Here is a 16,407-nt window from a genome sequence, read left to right on the forward strand (position 1 = left end):
AAGAGAAAGAAAGAGGAAAGAAGGGCAAAGTGGAATCATTAATGATTATCATGGTCACAACAAATGAAACACTTTCTAATATTTTAAACAAGAAAATAAATTGATTTATATGAATTATAATTTCTATCAATCTGGGTGAATTTTTTACTCAAAAGCTATTGTTGTCCAACAAATTACATTTGTGAGTAAGATATTAAATTCAAAGAGCAGTCTTAATCTTATTATTAAGTAGGTACATCAGTTTTATTCTATTATTTTACAGTGCACAAAATTTATTAGATTTCTTGGTTTAGTTTAGAGAACATTAGATAATATACATTGCATTCTAGTATGCATTTATTACACAAGGGTTCACTTTACTTGCTTTGTCTTAATGGTTCCACTTAACCCATTTATGTAACTTTGTTAGTGTTGTCAATTAGCATCAGTCAGAGTGAGTGAAGGCTGTTACTGTTTCTACAGTGAGGTTGTTTTAAAATGTGAAATTAATTCAGGAATGAACAACAAGGTTAATGTGTGAGTACAACTTGGAATTAGGCACCATAAGTTAAGAAATATATAATAATTTGGAAATGGGATGTAAAGGGAACTTAATAGAAATTGCTGTGCTTATTAACTGATCATTAATGTTTAAATTCATTTCAATTTTTCATTAATGAATTTTTAATATTACTGAAGGTGTTATTTTATAATCAATAATGAGGTTCATGTACTGTTATGATTTGTGCCATTAAAATTGATAAAAAGAACATTTAAAGACGAGATGTTGTTGCGTAGGAAAACAGGAAGTAGGAGTAGCAGACAGGATATATGAATTAAGCACCAATGAGTAACTATTTCATAGTTTCTCAGAGCAATGACATGAGTGGAATTTTTTATTTTTATTAAACCCCATGGTTATGCGACTAAGTGGTCAAGTCTTACCTTTGGTGAGATTTCCTTTTTAATGAGTATTGATGCATTAGTAATAATGATTATGTTAAGACATTTCAATCAGAACATAATTTGTTATGTTATCATATTAAATTTTGTTAAACTATGAAGAGAATAAGCATGTTAATGAAAATAATAGGGTGGGAGAAATGTGATCACGGCTAAATGAAAAATTAATAAATTGGAAAGAGATTACTAACCTTGAGTTGTCTGGGTCATGACCATAAAATCCTTGGAGCTCCATTGAAGTCAACTGGAAATAAGAACAAAAGTATGGGTATATACATAAATGTAAATTGACTACACAATTATATTTTTCATCAATGAATATTAAAGTTAAATTTAAAAAAAACGCATTTAGAGCGTCATGTTTACACTTGAGGTGACCGCGTTTACACAGATGCTTTTTTAAACATAATTGCTCACCTAGTTGAGCTAATCGGAGGAGGTTGTATGCGAATTCGTTTATCTCAACCTTTGAAACTTAATCCCAGGCGAGTCGAAACCAGCAACGAATTGCTATAGAATGGGACAGCATACAAAAGGTGGTCAAATATTATTTCATGCTCTACTTTCCAGAGCTACGTCGTGTTAAAATTCCAAATTATTACACGAAAGACACGTTTTGAGGATGAAACTTGAACTTGTGACTTCCTCACAACGAATTTACTGAAATGTGTCATCTAAGAACCCGAATTACCTCCGAATAGGTCGTAATGGCTGATCGGGCGCTACTTGTGGGATTTTAAGAAGTTTCCACATCAAGACAGGAACTAAACTGCTCGAGCGGCTAATAAACTTGATCATACTATACCATTCGGATCGTTCATAGCGCGTAATATTACAGTTGCCAACAGGGAGCGCGCATGTACCAAAATCCATTTAATTTCGGAGACTGCCGAGGAATTAAACGTGTCATGAGGGAGGTGGAGGAAGTGAGAAAATGGGAGGAGCACGCGAAAGTGAGGAAGCGAGGGGGGGGAGGGGGGCTAAGCTTGTGTGAGAGCGAGAGAGAGAGAGGTCTGAGGTCATAGACCTCTCCTCGCATTGCCCTGTCCTCCGAACCTCTGCAGCATCTTTTCCCAAACCAACGTTCTCCCTTCCCATCTCGATATCTCCCTCCAACCCCCTCTCCCCCCACCGTTTCCCTCCTACTCCTCCTTGACCCCGCCGTTTGGCCGTGGGATGCCCTAAAATAATGGGCGGACGCCGGTGTCCAGCGCCATGAGATGGCGAGGCGGGAGGGGAGAAGGTCGAGGCGAAGGATGCCAGGGGGAGAGAGTTCGGCGAGTGGAGGGAGAAAGGGGAGACGAGGGGTTGGGGGCAGTGGCGGGCGATTTCGGACGAGGTGCAGGAGGTGGGATGGGGAAAGAGGCGAGGGGGGTGGGGTGGGAAAGTGAGAGGGGGGTTGTCGCGATGGAACAGGCAATGGATGGCTGGCCACATTGGGCGAAGGGGTATGGGGCCAATGGGCTCACCGGGTTGGGGAGAGAGTGGGAAGGTATTGAGGGTTTGAGTGAGGGTGGGGGTCGGGAGTGCTGTGGGTGAGTGAGTGCTGTTGGCCAATGCAACCGCAAGGATTGGAGGGAAGGAAGGGTGTGCAGGAGGGGGAGGCGGGATGGAAAGTTTTCTAAAGGAAGAAACATGTATCCAGAAGTTTATTGGCTTGGACGTCAATTATGGACGGACGGCACTCTTCTCCGTTTTAAACCAAAACGACGGGAGGGCGGATGCAAAGGTTAAACGTATTGGAAATGGTGTGAAAAAATGTGAACAAATTTTACTCCGTACTTGGGGAAAAAACGGAAAGGGAAAAGATGCGGGTGTTCGGAGGAGAATTTCACCAAACGAAATTGAGAGAATTTTGAGGGAAAGACATATCCAGAAAGCTAGAAAGAAAGAAGGGTGATGAGTTGTAACTTCAACTGCGGACAAAGGTTGGCGACTCTGGTACTCTTTCAGCATTACTTTCCTTCAAGGTTGCTAAAAAAATTTACATTAAGGAGTATTACTGTAGCAAACGTGACGCATAATAAGACTACATTTTCGCCCATTTATGATCGTGTTTTGGAAGCCATCAATTAGTCATTTAACACTTACACTCGTCTTTTGAAGCGGGTGCGGCATTTTCTATGCGTACGTATCACATGAAGGCGGAGGTTTACCTTTCCGAGGCATTTACGGTGACTAAAACAGAATGTCATTTTTTTTGTTCGTACTACTCCTCTGATAAATTACATTTTTGAACGGGCTCCCTGCTCGATTTGCTTAATTTAAGGACTGAAATGAATTTAAAAACTTGAAATTCACTACTGGTCTAACTTCGCACCGTCGGGTGCATTTGGATCTACGTATAGCTGATTGTTTCGTCTATCATTTGAATTAGAATCATACTCGTAGAACCTACCAAAGTACTTATGGACAATTGGATTTTATCATTTGAAAACTTAGTATTTCAGTAATCAAGCATCTTCATATACTTACAATAGGCTGCATCAAAAACAGAATTGACTCAATGTAGCTTTCTGCAAAAATCAGAAAACTATGAACTTCTATACGAAGAATCTGTGCACGATCGACGTAGAGGAAAATTGATAACGAAGGAAAATATCTTAAGACACATTAAAACGGTGAATGACCATTAAAATTAGGGAAGCACAACGGAACAGTACAACTTAGGTGATGGATGAGAAGACTATGAGGAAAGGTTTCAGCATGAGACGAAGATTCAACTTTATATAGCAGGTGTAAGTGAAGCTGAATGAATAATTTACACGCGGCAGAAAGGATTTGGGTAGATTCGGAAGAGAATGAGCAAGGAGAAAAATATCGGTGGCATTAACCAAGGGAAAGAACCTGAATTAAGGTCAGACGGAGAGAAAGGGTCATGGGTGCGTAGGCGTCAAATCCCCGGGACAATTTTGAAAATATTCAGCCCACTGGAAGACCAGGGAATGGTGGAAATGAATTAATGAAATGGGTGAGGGTGTTTGGAGGCGTGAGTTCCAATTATCCTCCAAAATATTATTTTTGTAGTGTTCACCAAAATGTTCGAATTCGCTATCAACAATTTGCAGATATCTGAAGACAGATTTTATTTCGAAATCTTTTGAAAGATTATATTGGGAACAAATACGTTTGCAGTATTGCTGGAAGGCTTATCAACCAGGCCATGGATTCTTCATAGGTGGATTAGCTAGGATGCACATATGGCCTCTTATGTTGTGGATATCGTATTATCCATTCAGGAAACTGCAGCAGCACCGATACTCTTCAAAAGTCTCATTTCACGCTTATACCACATTTATATCTCGATATCGTTTAGTTTTAATTAATAATTTAAATAAATGGCAAAAGTGTAAAATGATTACATTTTCACGTATCCATATAAAAAGTCATTTAAATTCTCAAAAGGACTTTTTAAAATGAGCGAATAGCGGATGTTCGCATTTACAACGAACTAGGTACACTATCAGTCAGGTAAAGAGAATGGCGAGTCGTGGACGAACAGGGTGACATTCCGAGGGGACTTACGTGCATCGGTTGAATTAATTGTTGGCATTGTTGCTTCGGTTAAGCTCAAATGTATGGCTGCGCCATCTGCATAAGAAGGCATTTCTACAAGAAGGCATTATCAGAAATATCTATAAATTCAATGAGGATTATAATTTTTAATCGATATCTATATTTCATTTGATCACTAAATGATTTAATTTATCCAGAACTGTCACTTTTCACGCAGAGAGATGGCATGGTTAAAATGTCAGTGGATATGGAAGTGTCACGTAAGTGTTTGAAAACATTAGTCATTATTTGAATTTAACAGAGAGTAAATGATGTGCTCTTGATTTTAACCACACATCGTTGATACACTTATTCGAGTACTCATCAATATTGGAAAGATACTAATATAATATAATGCCATTCCTCCTCAATGAAAATCTAGTTGTACCACAATGAGAGCAGTTTACGCATGAAACGCTTGAAGGATCGATAATACTGGAGATGGGACTAGGAGATGACAGACAAACACATAGAAGACATGTTCGCGGCTCGCTATTGTAATCTTTAACTTTACACCTTTTGTCTCAGTGAGTGTGGTAAAAATAAAGCTTTGTACCTAAATGCCCACTACTATTTTTATACCGCTGGAATTGGCAATAACGAGACCATTACAATTTAATCGTATCTGGGCTCCACGAGAAAGCGATCTGAAGCTTTAGTTCAATCAGACTTTCCCAAATCTTTAGATCTTTTCCCAACAAGGCTGATGCTCTGATTTCTCCACCGTCTAAGTGGAAAACTCAGAATGCACACTTCGCCTGACGTCGACTCTTTTCTATTTCATGCCGGCCAGACCTCTGATAGGACAAAGACTTATTGCGTTCGAAAATATTAGAAATGCAGGTGCTGAATAAAAAATTATAAAAGCAGAAATGATTGGCCTACATTAATAACAGGAAGTGAAAGCACAACTAATGCCTACCTAAGTCTGGCCCCATGAAATTCACGAGTGTGGGGGGGGGGAACTGTGTTCAACAACAGTGCTGCATTAAAAATTTTGAGTATATAGTATGTAGGTGATTAGAGAACAAAATATTTGAGGTCACGGTCGTTTCGGAAAAGAGGCAGGTACGTAAGTAATTAATGCGCGAAGAAAAAGATGCGCACACCCGAGGAAAGAGTAAAACCAGGTCGAGGGTGGGTGTGGGTGAATGGATCGCAAAGAGGAAGGTCGGAGAAGAGGCGGAACGAGATCGAGCGAGTGAATGGAAAGAACTCGCGTTATATTTATTAATGGCTAGAGCAATGGGAGCCAGTTTTCAGATTAAACGGAGTGTATTCCCATTTCAGAATGCCTATAAGAGATTGCCATCATCACGAAGAGCCCCTCTTTATCCATCCATCTCCCTCTTTCAGAAGTATTTATGTACCTAAAAGGATTACAAGGCGAAAACTGTTACACATGGAGGATAATTTAGCATTTAACCACTCCTCAACAGGGATTCCTAAGCATTGTGAAAATATCAGGGCAGTGTTTTTATTATTTTCCAGTCAATAAAAATTGCCTGAAAGTTACCGTAAATCATACATGCCATAACCCTTGTGCTATAAGTTAATATACAAAGCAAAGCAATTTTTCCCCTGCGATCGTGCCTTCATCCCTTTCGGAGGGAGAAGTCAAGATGCGTCGAGCGTCGACCTTCGCAGACACGGATGTTTTCGCGAGCGGTTGCCCCGGGGCCGAGAAGTGACCCATCGCAAAAATGGGAATCCCAGCGGAGGGCATTAAGAAAGAGGATTATAGGGTGAAATAGTGCTTCGGTGGGAAGTTATCGGGGAGGCAAGAGAGGTGACACCGTTAATGATAGAGAATTTCGAGAGAGGAAGGGAGGGAGCGAGGTAGTGGAAAGTTGGCGGCAGGGAGAGAGAGGTGGTTTGAGGAGGAGGAGAGGGGGTGGAAGAGGGAAGGGGAGAGGGCTGAAGAGAAAATGAGGAGTTTTTTTCTCTTTAAATTTGGGAATAGGAGGAGGACAGAAGGAAGGAGGGTTGGATGGGTGAAACACAAGAACGCCCTCCTTCAAGCCTACTCGCTCACTCTGTGCCTTCCTAGTCGGTGCTCTCAAATTAGCGACCTGTGGCCTGTAATTTTTCCGTGAGGCCGAGATTTATTGCTCGCCGATAAACGGATACCACGTCAGGGAAAACGATTTGACGGTAGAGCATGGAGTGGTGGGCAGACTATACTGCCGAGGTCGTGTGTCAGTAATGATATAAACATTGCCACTCATTTAGGTTATCAATCAAGAACGTTTGATTCGAAACTTGAAAGGCATGCTCTATAAACATACACGAGGGCGGTTCGCTTGTGTTTTTAACTTCCAGAGTCTCCGAGATAGAAAATTCCACGTGAGAAAAAATCCCTGCTTTTTTCAATCGGTTTCATAATGCGGGAGATAATTGAACCGTTTTTGATTATTAAGGACCCAAGAACGCAAGCTTTGTTTGAAATTCTTTGTTGGTTCAATTAGCCAAAAATCCCTCCTCGAGCGCACCAATTTTCCTCCACAAATTACCGAGAGGATTGGATATTGACCCAAGGCGAAACAGTCATTAGCCTAGTTTCATAAGTTATGCTGATCATGATTTCGGACTCTCCTCACCCCTTTGGGCATCTGTTTCCAGTGAATAATGGCTACACATTTAATGTATTCCTTCAATGGACGCGACCCAAATTTTTGGCCTGTAAATTTTTATCCGTACTTTGAAAATGACCGATGAATTTCCGAGATTACTCTGGGGACACACCTCTTTCATTTCTTCTCTCATCTCTCCCCAATTCCTTCAGTTATGTTGCATTAACGACTTTCTCTTAAAGATTCCCGTCAGCGGAAACTTTCTCCCCGTCCACACTCATTCGGGTTTCCCCCTCACGGAGTCACTTGACCAATTGGTTTCCTGACGCATCATATGGCTTGCGTCTGGAGGCGTGAGTTTTTTAAATCTTGACGCAGGCGCGAGCGGTCCGTTGAAAAGGAGAATGCTCGAAGTCCGGAAGGTGAGATTAATGTATGCAAGGAGTCTGGTCATTTGAAGAATTACAAGATTACAAAATTTGATTCGGATCCATCAAGCGGGAATGTTGGCGTCCTTCATCATTTTCCTCTTCATCCTCCGAGTGAAATGGGGGAATTGCGGCCCCGCCGAGCTATTTACTCCGACCTGACAAGCTGACACGAAATGATCCACCTGACGAAAGATACTTTTACAGGCCCATTTACATTCCCCCCCCCTTACACCTGTTCCGCCTGCCAAGATGTATATATAGAGTTAAGAAATTGGCTCAAATGACAAAAGCTTTTCCCACCCTTGCTCCAGGTTACTGCGATACTCATCGGATAAGTTAAGGCAGTCATGGAACGCGAATAATTATTAATTTGTATTTCGTGGCTGGAGTACTTTGTTGTTTTGATTGCTGTAACAAAGTCCATGCTAAAAAAAACGTCTCTAGCATAACTTCCACATGGATCAGATAACGATTAGCCGACGTTGAGTATAAAAGAAAACCAATTATCTTGTGTAAACCATTTAAATATTTGAGAGAGAAGTATCCGAGGTGAATGGCTACAGACTGTAGATTTCTCAAATGAATTGTTTTCTGCCGTGGCCTTCCTTAGCAGACAACTGCAGTATGATGATCGGGAGAAGACCTTTGTCCTAGTCGTTATATTACAAAAATAGATCCTTCAATACTGTTCCACCAGCATTTCATTAATATCAAATCATTTTGTTAACAATCTAATTAACACCATTAGGCGTCACTTAGTGGAATTGCTTCATGTTAAATATGCAAAATAATTCACTTGGTTTTCCGATAGTCTGGTGTGTAATTACCCCCCTGCCACACAACCTAGTGGTGGCTCGCAGGGTACCAAATTAAACTAAAAAAAACTGAAACTAGTACTAACATTTAATTTTGTTGGGCCAAGGATTTGTTGCGATGCTACATCATCATTTATGTAAACACGGTGTGCTTATTTAATTGATTATAATTCCTTCAGATTATCAGTTATTGATTATAATATGTCTGTGGTGAACACAATATTCATTGATTCTTCTTTGAATCGTCAAGATTATTGTTGGTCATCAATCTGACATCTTAATTACGGATGACTAAAAAAACAGGGACATTGGTCGTTAGATAAACTAAGTATTAGATTAATCAGAGAACAGGATGGAATTCTACCTTGACGGTAAAAAATACTTTTCTAGAATCTTCGCTCAAGGGGCATAATTTCATATTCACTACTATAAAAAACGGCGATCCAAGTTAAGAGGGTTTGATGAAGGCCATTAAAACTATCTCCTAGCACTATCACCACAGTACCAAAATTCTTGAAAACTAACCATAACAGATTGAATGCTTGAAAAACACTTCCCATGATAATGTAGACGGGACTTATCAAAGGAGTGCAGGGCATGATGCAACAGGATGATGCACAGGAAGTATGCAGAGGAAACGGGAGATAGACGACAATCATTAAATTATTTGCTTGCCGATACTACCAAATAAATTCTAGGGAGGAACCCTGAGGCGAAACGAAAAAAAAACAACGCAACGTCCGGCGGAAGCAACATCGTCTTTCATTTTGCGAAATCTTCGCTCCACCTCCCCGCAACCGCCCCCTTCCTCCATCCCAGGCAGCATCCTCCACTCCTTCCCCCACGTTCCTCAGACCCTCCCCTCCCCTTTAACCTCCCCGCCCCTCCACCCTCTCAACTCCCCTCGAACCACCACCGCCCACTCCCACATCCTCCCATCGACACCGGATGTACTCTCTAGCAAACACCTGCGACAGCCACTCCCGGCGACTCTACCCTGTATAAAACGTTCCTCCCCTCCTTTATAACACCCCCCCCCCTCTGCTCCTCCGATCCCCCACTCAAGATGTCCTGAAAGCCTCCTCCCATCTACCCGGCAATTGGACGATCGAACGCGCAACTCTTCTTTCCTCCCTCTCTCTCTCATCCTCTTTCTCCGTCCACTTATTTTTTCTACTCTCCACACCGCATATGCGTCTCCTACCTCTCCCCCCCTCGAGAGGGTTTGGGTGAGGGAAGGTGGTAGGGGAAGAGAGGAGATGGGCGGACCCTTCCCATTGGTTGCCTCTCTCACGGCCTCCCGTCATTTGTCACCATTATTGCCGAGCCGTTCGCGTCCCGCAGGTGAATTCAATGTTTCCAACCTCTCTCTCTCCTCCCGGCCTGCCTCCCTCTCTGATCCGCCCCTCCGCTAGAACAAAAGACCCGGGATGATTCCCGTCACGCTCGCCCCTTTTGTCCTCTCCTCCAACTCCCCCCACATCTCCTCCTCCTCAGATCCCCGGGGGGAGGGAATAGGGTGGGAGTGCGTGGTGAGCGATATCGCCTCCTCCCGTTTCTCAAGACTCGGGCCGCCAACCGGGGCTCCACCCACCCCGAGGAATATCATCATTCTTCGGGTGGGGGCTCTCGATAGACCAGTGCCCCCGGGGATGACTACATTCGCGCGCGGGCTTGAATCCACCCCCCCTTCTGTACATTCACCCCTTCTCTTGTTCCCCTCCCCCACCTGCAACCTCTGCGCCTATTTCCCACAAGCCTCGTAATACATAACGCCGCTCGCGAAAATTTCAAAATTCCTACCGACCTGGGTATGAGGACTGACCTCAAAGGCCATCTCCCTTGTATACAATGTTATACTTACAGGTTGTATGCCTGGAGTATGTTTCGTGAGGCTATAAGTTGCGAGTGGCATGACTGCAACTTTTAGCTTGGCAACAGATGCGTGATACTTGTCAAATGAAAAACATGAACACGTATGTTTCCAGTCGTAACGGATGAAACGACCTTCAACTCAGTAATAATAAATCGGTGAGTTATATACGTGACTGGGAAAGTGTGATTGGGTTGAATTGGTGAACTTTAAACCTGATCCCTTATCGGAATACAGCCCCATTCAATTCCAGCCGAAATTATATTGAGGAAAGAAAAAATATGGGAATGAAGTATATAATTAGGGAAACTCAGCTAAAAGGAGACATAAGATTAATTGCGATGATAATCAGGCGATTTGGATAGTAGTGCAAAAACTGGGAATGGAGGGAATGGACGTGAAGATTTTGCACTACAAAATGATAATCGAACAGACGCCTCCAAAGTTGCGGAGCAGATTTGAGTTAGGGACATGTGTAGGAGAGTAACATTCAAAATGAAATATCCCAGTGTTTGCCCCGAAACCAATTTTGAACGAACTGATGTCTCATAAATTTGATTACCGGCCACAAGAAACGGAAATACATGGGCAATATTTTATTGATGGGAGAAAAACGCTCTGAATCGATTCCCTCACAAATCTCAAGGAACATATTAATCACGAGGAAAATCGTTATCAGCTATGAGTGGTGTGCGGGAACACTTCCTAAAGATTGGATGCAGCGCACTGGAGACAGTGGTGCTCCTTTCGTTGATGAAGAATGAAAAGTCGTACGCCATAGGGGATAACTTGTCCGGCGGTGTAACAAGACAATTCAGAGGAGGATGGAGGGTTGGAAGGTGGATGGTGGGAGGTGAGTGCGGCTCGATGAGGGGACGGCCCGCGCGCGAATGGCGGAGATGTTAATGTGCTTTTCCGCTCCCCGCCGGGAGAAAGCGGTCCCACCGCCCCCCCCGAATAAAGGCGCACGCACGAGAGACAGGGGGTCGCGCAGCATCGTCCCTTGGAAGGCGGCACCGGAAGACGTGGATACGTAATCCATCGTGCGTTTGTGCGTGGAGGGGGGCCGAAATGAGAAAGAGACCCCCGGGTGAGGGAAGAGCGAGGGTACACAGAATAGGGAACACGGCACGCGTGCCTCAGAAAATGAGATTTGTCGCGTGGGCGGCGGGGGAGAGAGGGGAGATTCCGATTGGGGGATGGAGAGGAAGTTCCCGGAGCGGGATCCGGGACGGGCGATCGGAAACGCACCTACGCTTACGCGACGCGGTGGTCAGGTTTCCTCGGGAAATAGCACAAGGGGGAAGAGGCGCATGCATAACTAGAGGATGGGAAGGAGATCGTCGGAGGGATTATCGTAATTTCGCCTTCGACGGAGTCAATGCAAGTCTCGAGCGTCGGATATCCGAGACGGTCTCCGTTCTTGGGGAGGGAGTGCGATTGGGAGGATGCATTTATATACTTCGCAGAGGGATTTAATGATCAACTCCCAGCCATGAGGAAACGAGCCTCCGTGCCTCCATGCTGAGATGCACACACCGCAGAGGGACGGTTACTGTCCATGCCGGATGGCAAGAGCTCTCATCACTTCGTCTTCGATGGTCTTAAATCCTTTTAGAATCGGGAGATGAATAAATTACTCTCAAAGATTACTCGCTACAAGATGAGGTCGATATTTTAGACTTTTCAGCTGTAAACACTTTTCATAGTCGAGAGATAAATATTTAATACTTCTTTTGGAATATGCCCATAGTAGTGTCTACATTTATTCATAAATCATCTTTAAAAAAATTCAAATATATTAACAATATACATTTTTAGGTCTTATATTGTCATATTGATATAAAAAATTTATAATAGTACTATATGTGTGTGTGTGTATATATATATATATATATATATATATATATATATATATATATATATATATATATATATATATAGCGGTTAAGAGCATCCGTCCGGCAAGTGGAAAGATCCGAGGTTCGAGTCCCGGTCAAGGAAATATTTTTACTCTTGTGATCCGTTCGATTCCGCCTTCCCCACCTTTATTGTGTTCGTCCTTTATATGTGTTCCTATCCCTTTTCCTTATATCTGTTTCTGTATATATGAGTATTTATTCGCCGTTTGGCGGGATTTCGTGTTTGAATATATATATATATATATATATATATATATATATATATATATATATATATATATATATATATATATGGTAATCACTCATTAAATGGTGATGGTTGTAAATGCAAGCATCAAGAACGTGATATTTCCTCCCGTGTAATGCAAATGTAATGCCTCTAATCTGCTTCCCTTTCAAATGCGATAGGGATATTATTGATCGACATGTTATAAATATATATTCAAAGTTAAATTATAATTTTTAACACAAGTTTATTATCGTTGATTAATTAAATTACTGGGACTTATTAAATAACTGATTTACACTTAACAAATCATGTAACGATGGATTAGGTTGAGATGTAGATGTAGATGAAGGTTAAGATGCCTGTTATTAAATAATTTCGTGTTTACTCATTCACAAATTCTATTATCTAAAAGCTCATAGAAAGTATTGCAATATGTCAGGCGGCTAAAAAGAATCAAATTATACTATTAGCACTCCAAACATTTCAATTGAAACGACATTTCGAGGATGCATGATAATTCAGTCTTTCCACAAGACCTCTAAATGATGATTCGGTTTCAAGTACGAAATGACCAAATCTGAATGGGTATCACGCCGTAATTATTACTTGAATACTTAGTATGCGATGGATTCGATTTAATAAATATCCCCATTAACATGAGAATGTACTAACCATCGGTACGGATGGAAATGTATGCAATTCACTGCACCACCACCCATGATTTTATGAACTCCGAATACCTAATTTCGTGGCGTAAAACCACCGGGCGATCACGTTTTCCAACCCGCACAAACTAGTTCCGCGGACGGCATTAGTTCTGCCCCGACGAGTGCCACCGCTCATCCACCGCCTTCAAGCCCCCCCCACCCTCAACTCCCTACCCACCCCCCTTGTGGACTATGGGGCTTCGCGGTCGCCATGGTCGCGTTGCATTGCATTCCGCGAGGATCGCCTTTCTGCCTGGAGACGGGAACTTAGACCACTGGAGTGACCGCGGTCTTGGCGACCGACAAACTACCCCTCTCTCCCTCCCCTCGCCATTCCCGTCTTGGGCCCCGCATCGTTTTCCCTCGCCGAAAACCACCGGTGACCTCCTAGGCCACCCCACACCCTCAACTCCCGTCACGACCCCAGAAAGAAGGTGGTGGCCAACGGTTGAAAATAAGAAGGGAGGCGGGTACAACAAGTGTGCACCCTGCGGCCGGCAAACTACACCCACCCTTGACTTTCCGCACCCCTTCCAATCCCCCCGACCCACCCGCAGACAGTGGTCCATTGGGAGTTGTGTTTCGGATTGAGCCGCCCACTCCGGGGCTTCGGGGTTTTGCGGCACCGCCCCCGCCGGCGGTCGTGCTACGCCTTCCACGACGCAACAGATGGGTGGAGGGGGACGGCGGCGGTGGTTTTCGCGCGGGGATGTGGGTGGAGGGGAGGGGTGAGAGGGGTGGAATCCGGCTGTTTGCCCGTGGGAGTCGACCAAGGGGGTCCCGCACCGGATTTCGGTGGGGAAGGGGGGATAGCGAGGAGTCCCTCCAGCCAGTCGAGATTGAGATACGCTCGCTTCATCACGGACGATTATGAGTATATCTTCGGGGCGACGGCATATACAAATGAGTCGTCTTTTTTTTTTAAATAGCTCCCGCAAGCTTCCATGAAATATGGGGCTCGGCCTGGCGCAAATAATAACCTTACAATCGCAAGCGAGAAAGCAGAGAGTTACTCGGTCTGCCCGAGGTACACAACCTGATGAAAGAGAGATAGAGCGATAACGGCAACGTATTTATTCTATTTATTAGGTCTGCAAGCACACGAGGTGTCGTTCTCGAGGATTTTTTTCCCTCCCTCAAGTCGTGAGAAGAGTCTAGTTTCTCCGCAAGAGTCGAAATGCGAAGGCTATGAAAGGAAATCTCCCACACGCACTCGCGAAAAGAAGGTGAACTTCCGTCTCGGCGACGAGATAGAATAAAAATAAGTACCTATAAGGAGCTCCCACGAAACGAGGGCGTATTATGATTTTAAATTCATATCGTATGACTTCGAAGGGGAAGATTTACGATTTTTACCAGAGTTTTCCGATCGAAGAAAATGCCCGGAGCACTATCGGGCCGTAATCGTCACGTCACCCCTTACAACCCCTAATTTACGTCTCCTGCAGCCGTCCATGCAGTTCGGCTCACGAGCAAGAGAAGATATAATATAAAAATACCCCCGGGGACGGATTTCAGAGCTGGAAAAATCTTCCAGTCGGACGTTTTCCGTGGCGCGGAGTGGGACTGCAGGAGGAGTGGATGGATGAAAGGGGAAGAGAGAAGAGTGGATGGCGAAGGAAGGAGGTGGAGGCACGGCCAAGAATGGAGGAAGAAAGGCGGAGGAGGAGGGGAGGGCACGGATTGAAGAAGGAACGAGCGATAGGAGGAAAAAAAGCATCATCCGCCGATGGAATGACATAAATAAAAAGGTCCGAGTAACGGCACGCCTTCGTCTGCAAATGGAATCGAAAGAGGGAAGGATTTCAAATTGGAATGCAGCACACAGCGGACGACAACTGCGGCGCGTTGACAGGAAGGGGGGAAGTGAAGAGTGGGAGAGGAATGGGGAGGGGACTAAAAAAAGATCGCCAGCCTCTGCTCTTGTAGACCTGCGGAAGGTCCTCATGCTTCCATCGTTCAAAGAGGGACGCAAGGGAAAAATCTAAGAATCGTTGCCGAATTTATGTCTTGCTCGCTTGAATGACGCAAATTCACCAGATTACCCTTTCCAATAGAAATCACATAGTACTCGTGTCACTGTACATATTAATACAAGTATCAAATTGAGCACAATAATGTCTGAAATCCTATGTGAAATAAAAGATATTATATGTATACAAAGGTGTATATTACTGGTGTTCTACTGCTTAAGGAAGGCTTTGCTGGAAAAATATTGAACAAGGATATATTTTGTTGCCTCCCCAAACATATCACAACTTGACGTTGACATCCGACCCTAAAATACAAAGCATCTCTGAAGTGTCTCTTCAATTCCGCATACTTCCTTCCTCCCTTTATACGTCTATGCTTATCCTATTCCTATCCACTCTACCCATTACATATATATGCATGTACATATATATATACACACACACATATATACACTATATATATGTGTATGTATATATATGAATATGTGTATATATATATATATATATATATATATATATATATATATATATACACACACATATATATTTATGTAAATGCTGGTAAGTTAAGTAGAAAAAACATCTAAAAATGTTATAAACTAATAAAATAACTCCAATACATGTAATAAATTAAACTAAAACTATAACATAGCGGACAAGGATTGAAATTATATGTTTAAACAAGTCGATTATAAAACTCGGATAAAGCAAGAGCCTTTTTCTCGGGTAAGATTGAAAATCTGTGTGAAATGTTGGCAAACCGTACATATCCCTTGGCTTACTTAGCTTACCACAATCAAAAAGCCATTACTACAATAAAACCAAGAAAGTATTTTCCAACTCCCAATAAGCTGAATTGAGAGCGTTCGCGAGTCGTAAATATAGTATTCTACGGGTACAGGAATGACACACATCAACTAAAGCTGATTGATAAAAACTTAATGTTTACTACTTAATGTGTTAGAGTTTATATTGAATACTTCTTACCTTGTCAATGTCTTCTGCTGGTGAGAAGAGCACGGGAGGCTTCCCCAGATCGGCCATTGCATAAAACTCCGACCTTTCGCACACCGGATGGTACAGTTCGTCCATCTTTTTCCGTCCCGTTGCCGTCATCTTCCTCTTTGCAGCTCTGCGCTCTTCGTCTCTGGTCTTCCTCTCGGCACCCTACCATTAAATTAGAAGTAGACATGAGAAATGAACTAAATATTTCATATGAGTGTATGGTAATCTAATAAATTTTGACAATATGAAGCTACAGACAAGGGGTAAGGGGTACATACATGACAGATTATATTAAATAATGGCTTATTTACTCGTACACATACCTAGTATAAGAAAGATGGCGTGAAAATAGAATAAAACGACAAAGAATTCATGAAAATAT

General features: G+C 42.9%; 1 protein-coding gene across 1 annotated transcript in view; it reads right to left on the reverse strand.

The window, feature by feature from the left end:
• The window catches only part of grh (grainy head), a 448,313-nt gene that overhangs the window by 10,376 nt on the left and 421,530 nt on the right, over positions 1 to 16,407 (reverse strand). Inside the window, exons 12-13 of the mRNA XM_071587167.1 lie at positions 16,008 to 16,187; positions 1,134 to 1,186 (exon numbers count right to left, since the gene is read on the reverse strand). Coding sequence (XP_071443268.1) covers positions 1,134 to 1,186; positions 16,008 to 16,187 — 233 coding nt within the window. The remainder of the gene's footprint in view (positions 1 to 1,133; positions 1,187 to 16,007; positions 16,188 to 16,407) is intronic.

This window comes from Hetaerina americana, unplaced genomic scaffold (genome assembly GCF_022747635.1).
Source record: "Hetaerina americana unplaced genomic scaffold, ioHetAmer1.1.p SCAF_3, whole genome shotgun sequence".
Taxonomy (NCBI): Eukaryota; Metazoa; Arthropoda; class Insecta; order Odonata; family Calopterygidae; genus Hetaerina; species Hetaerina americana.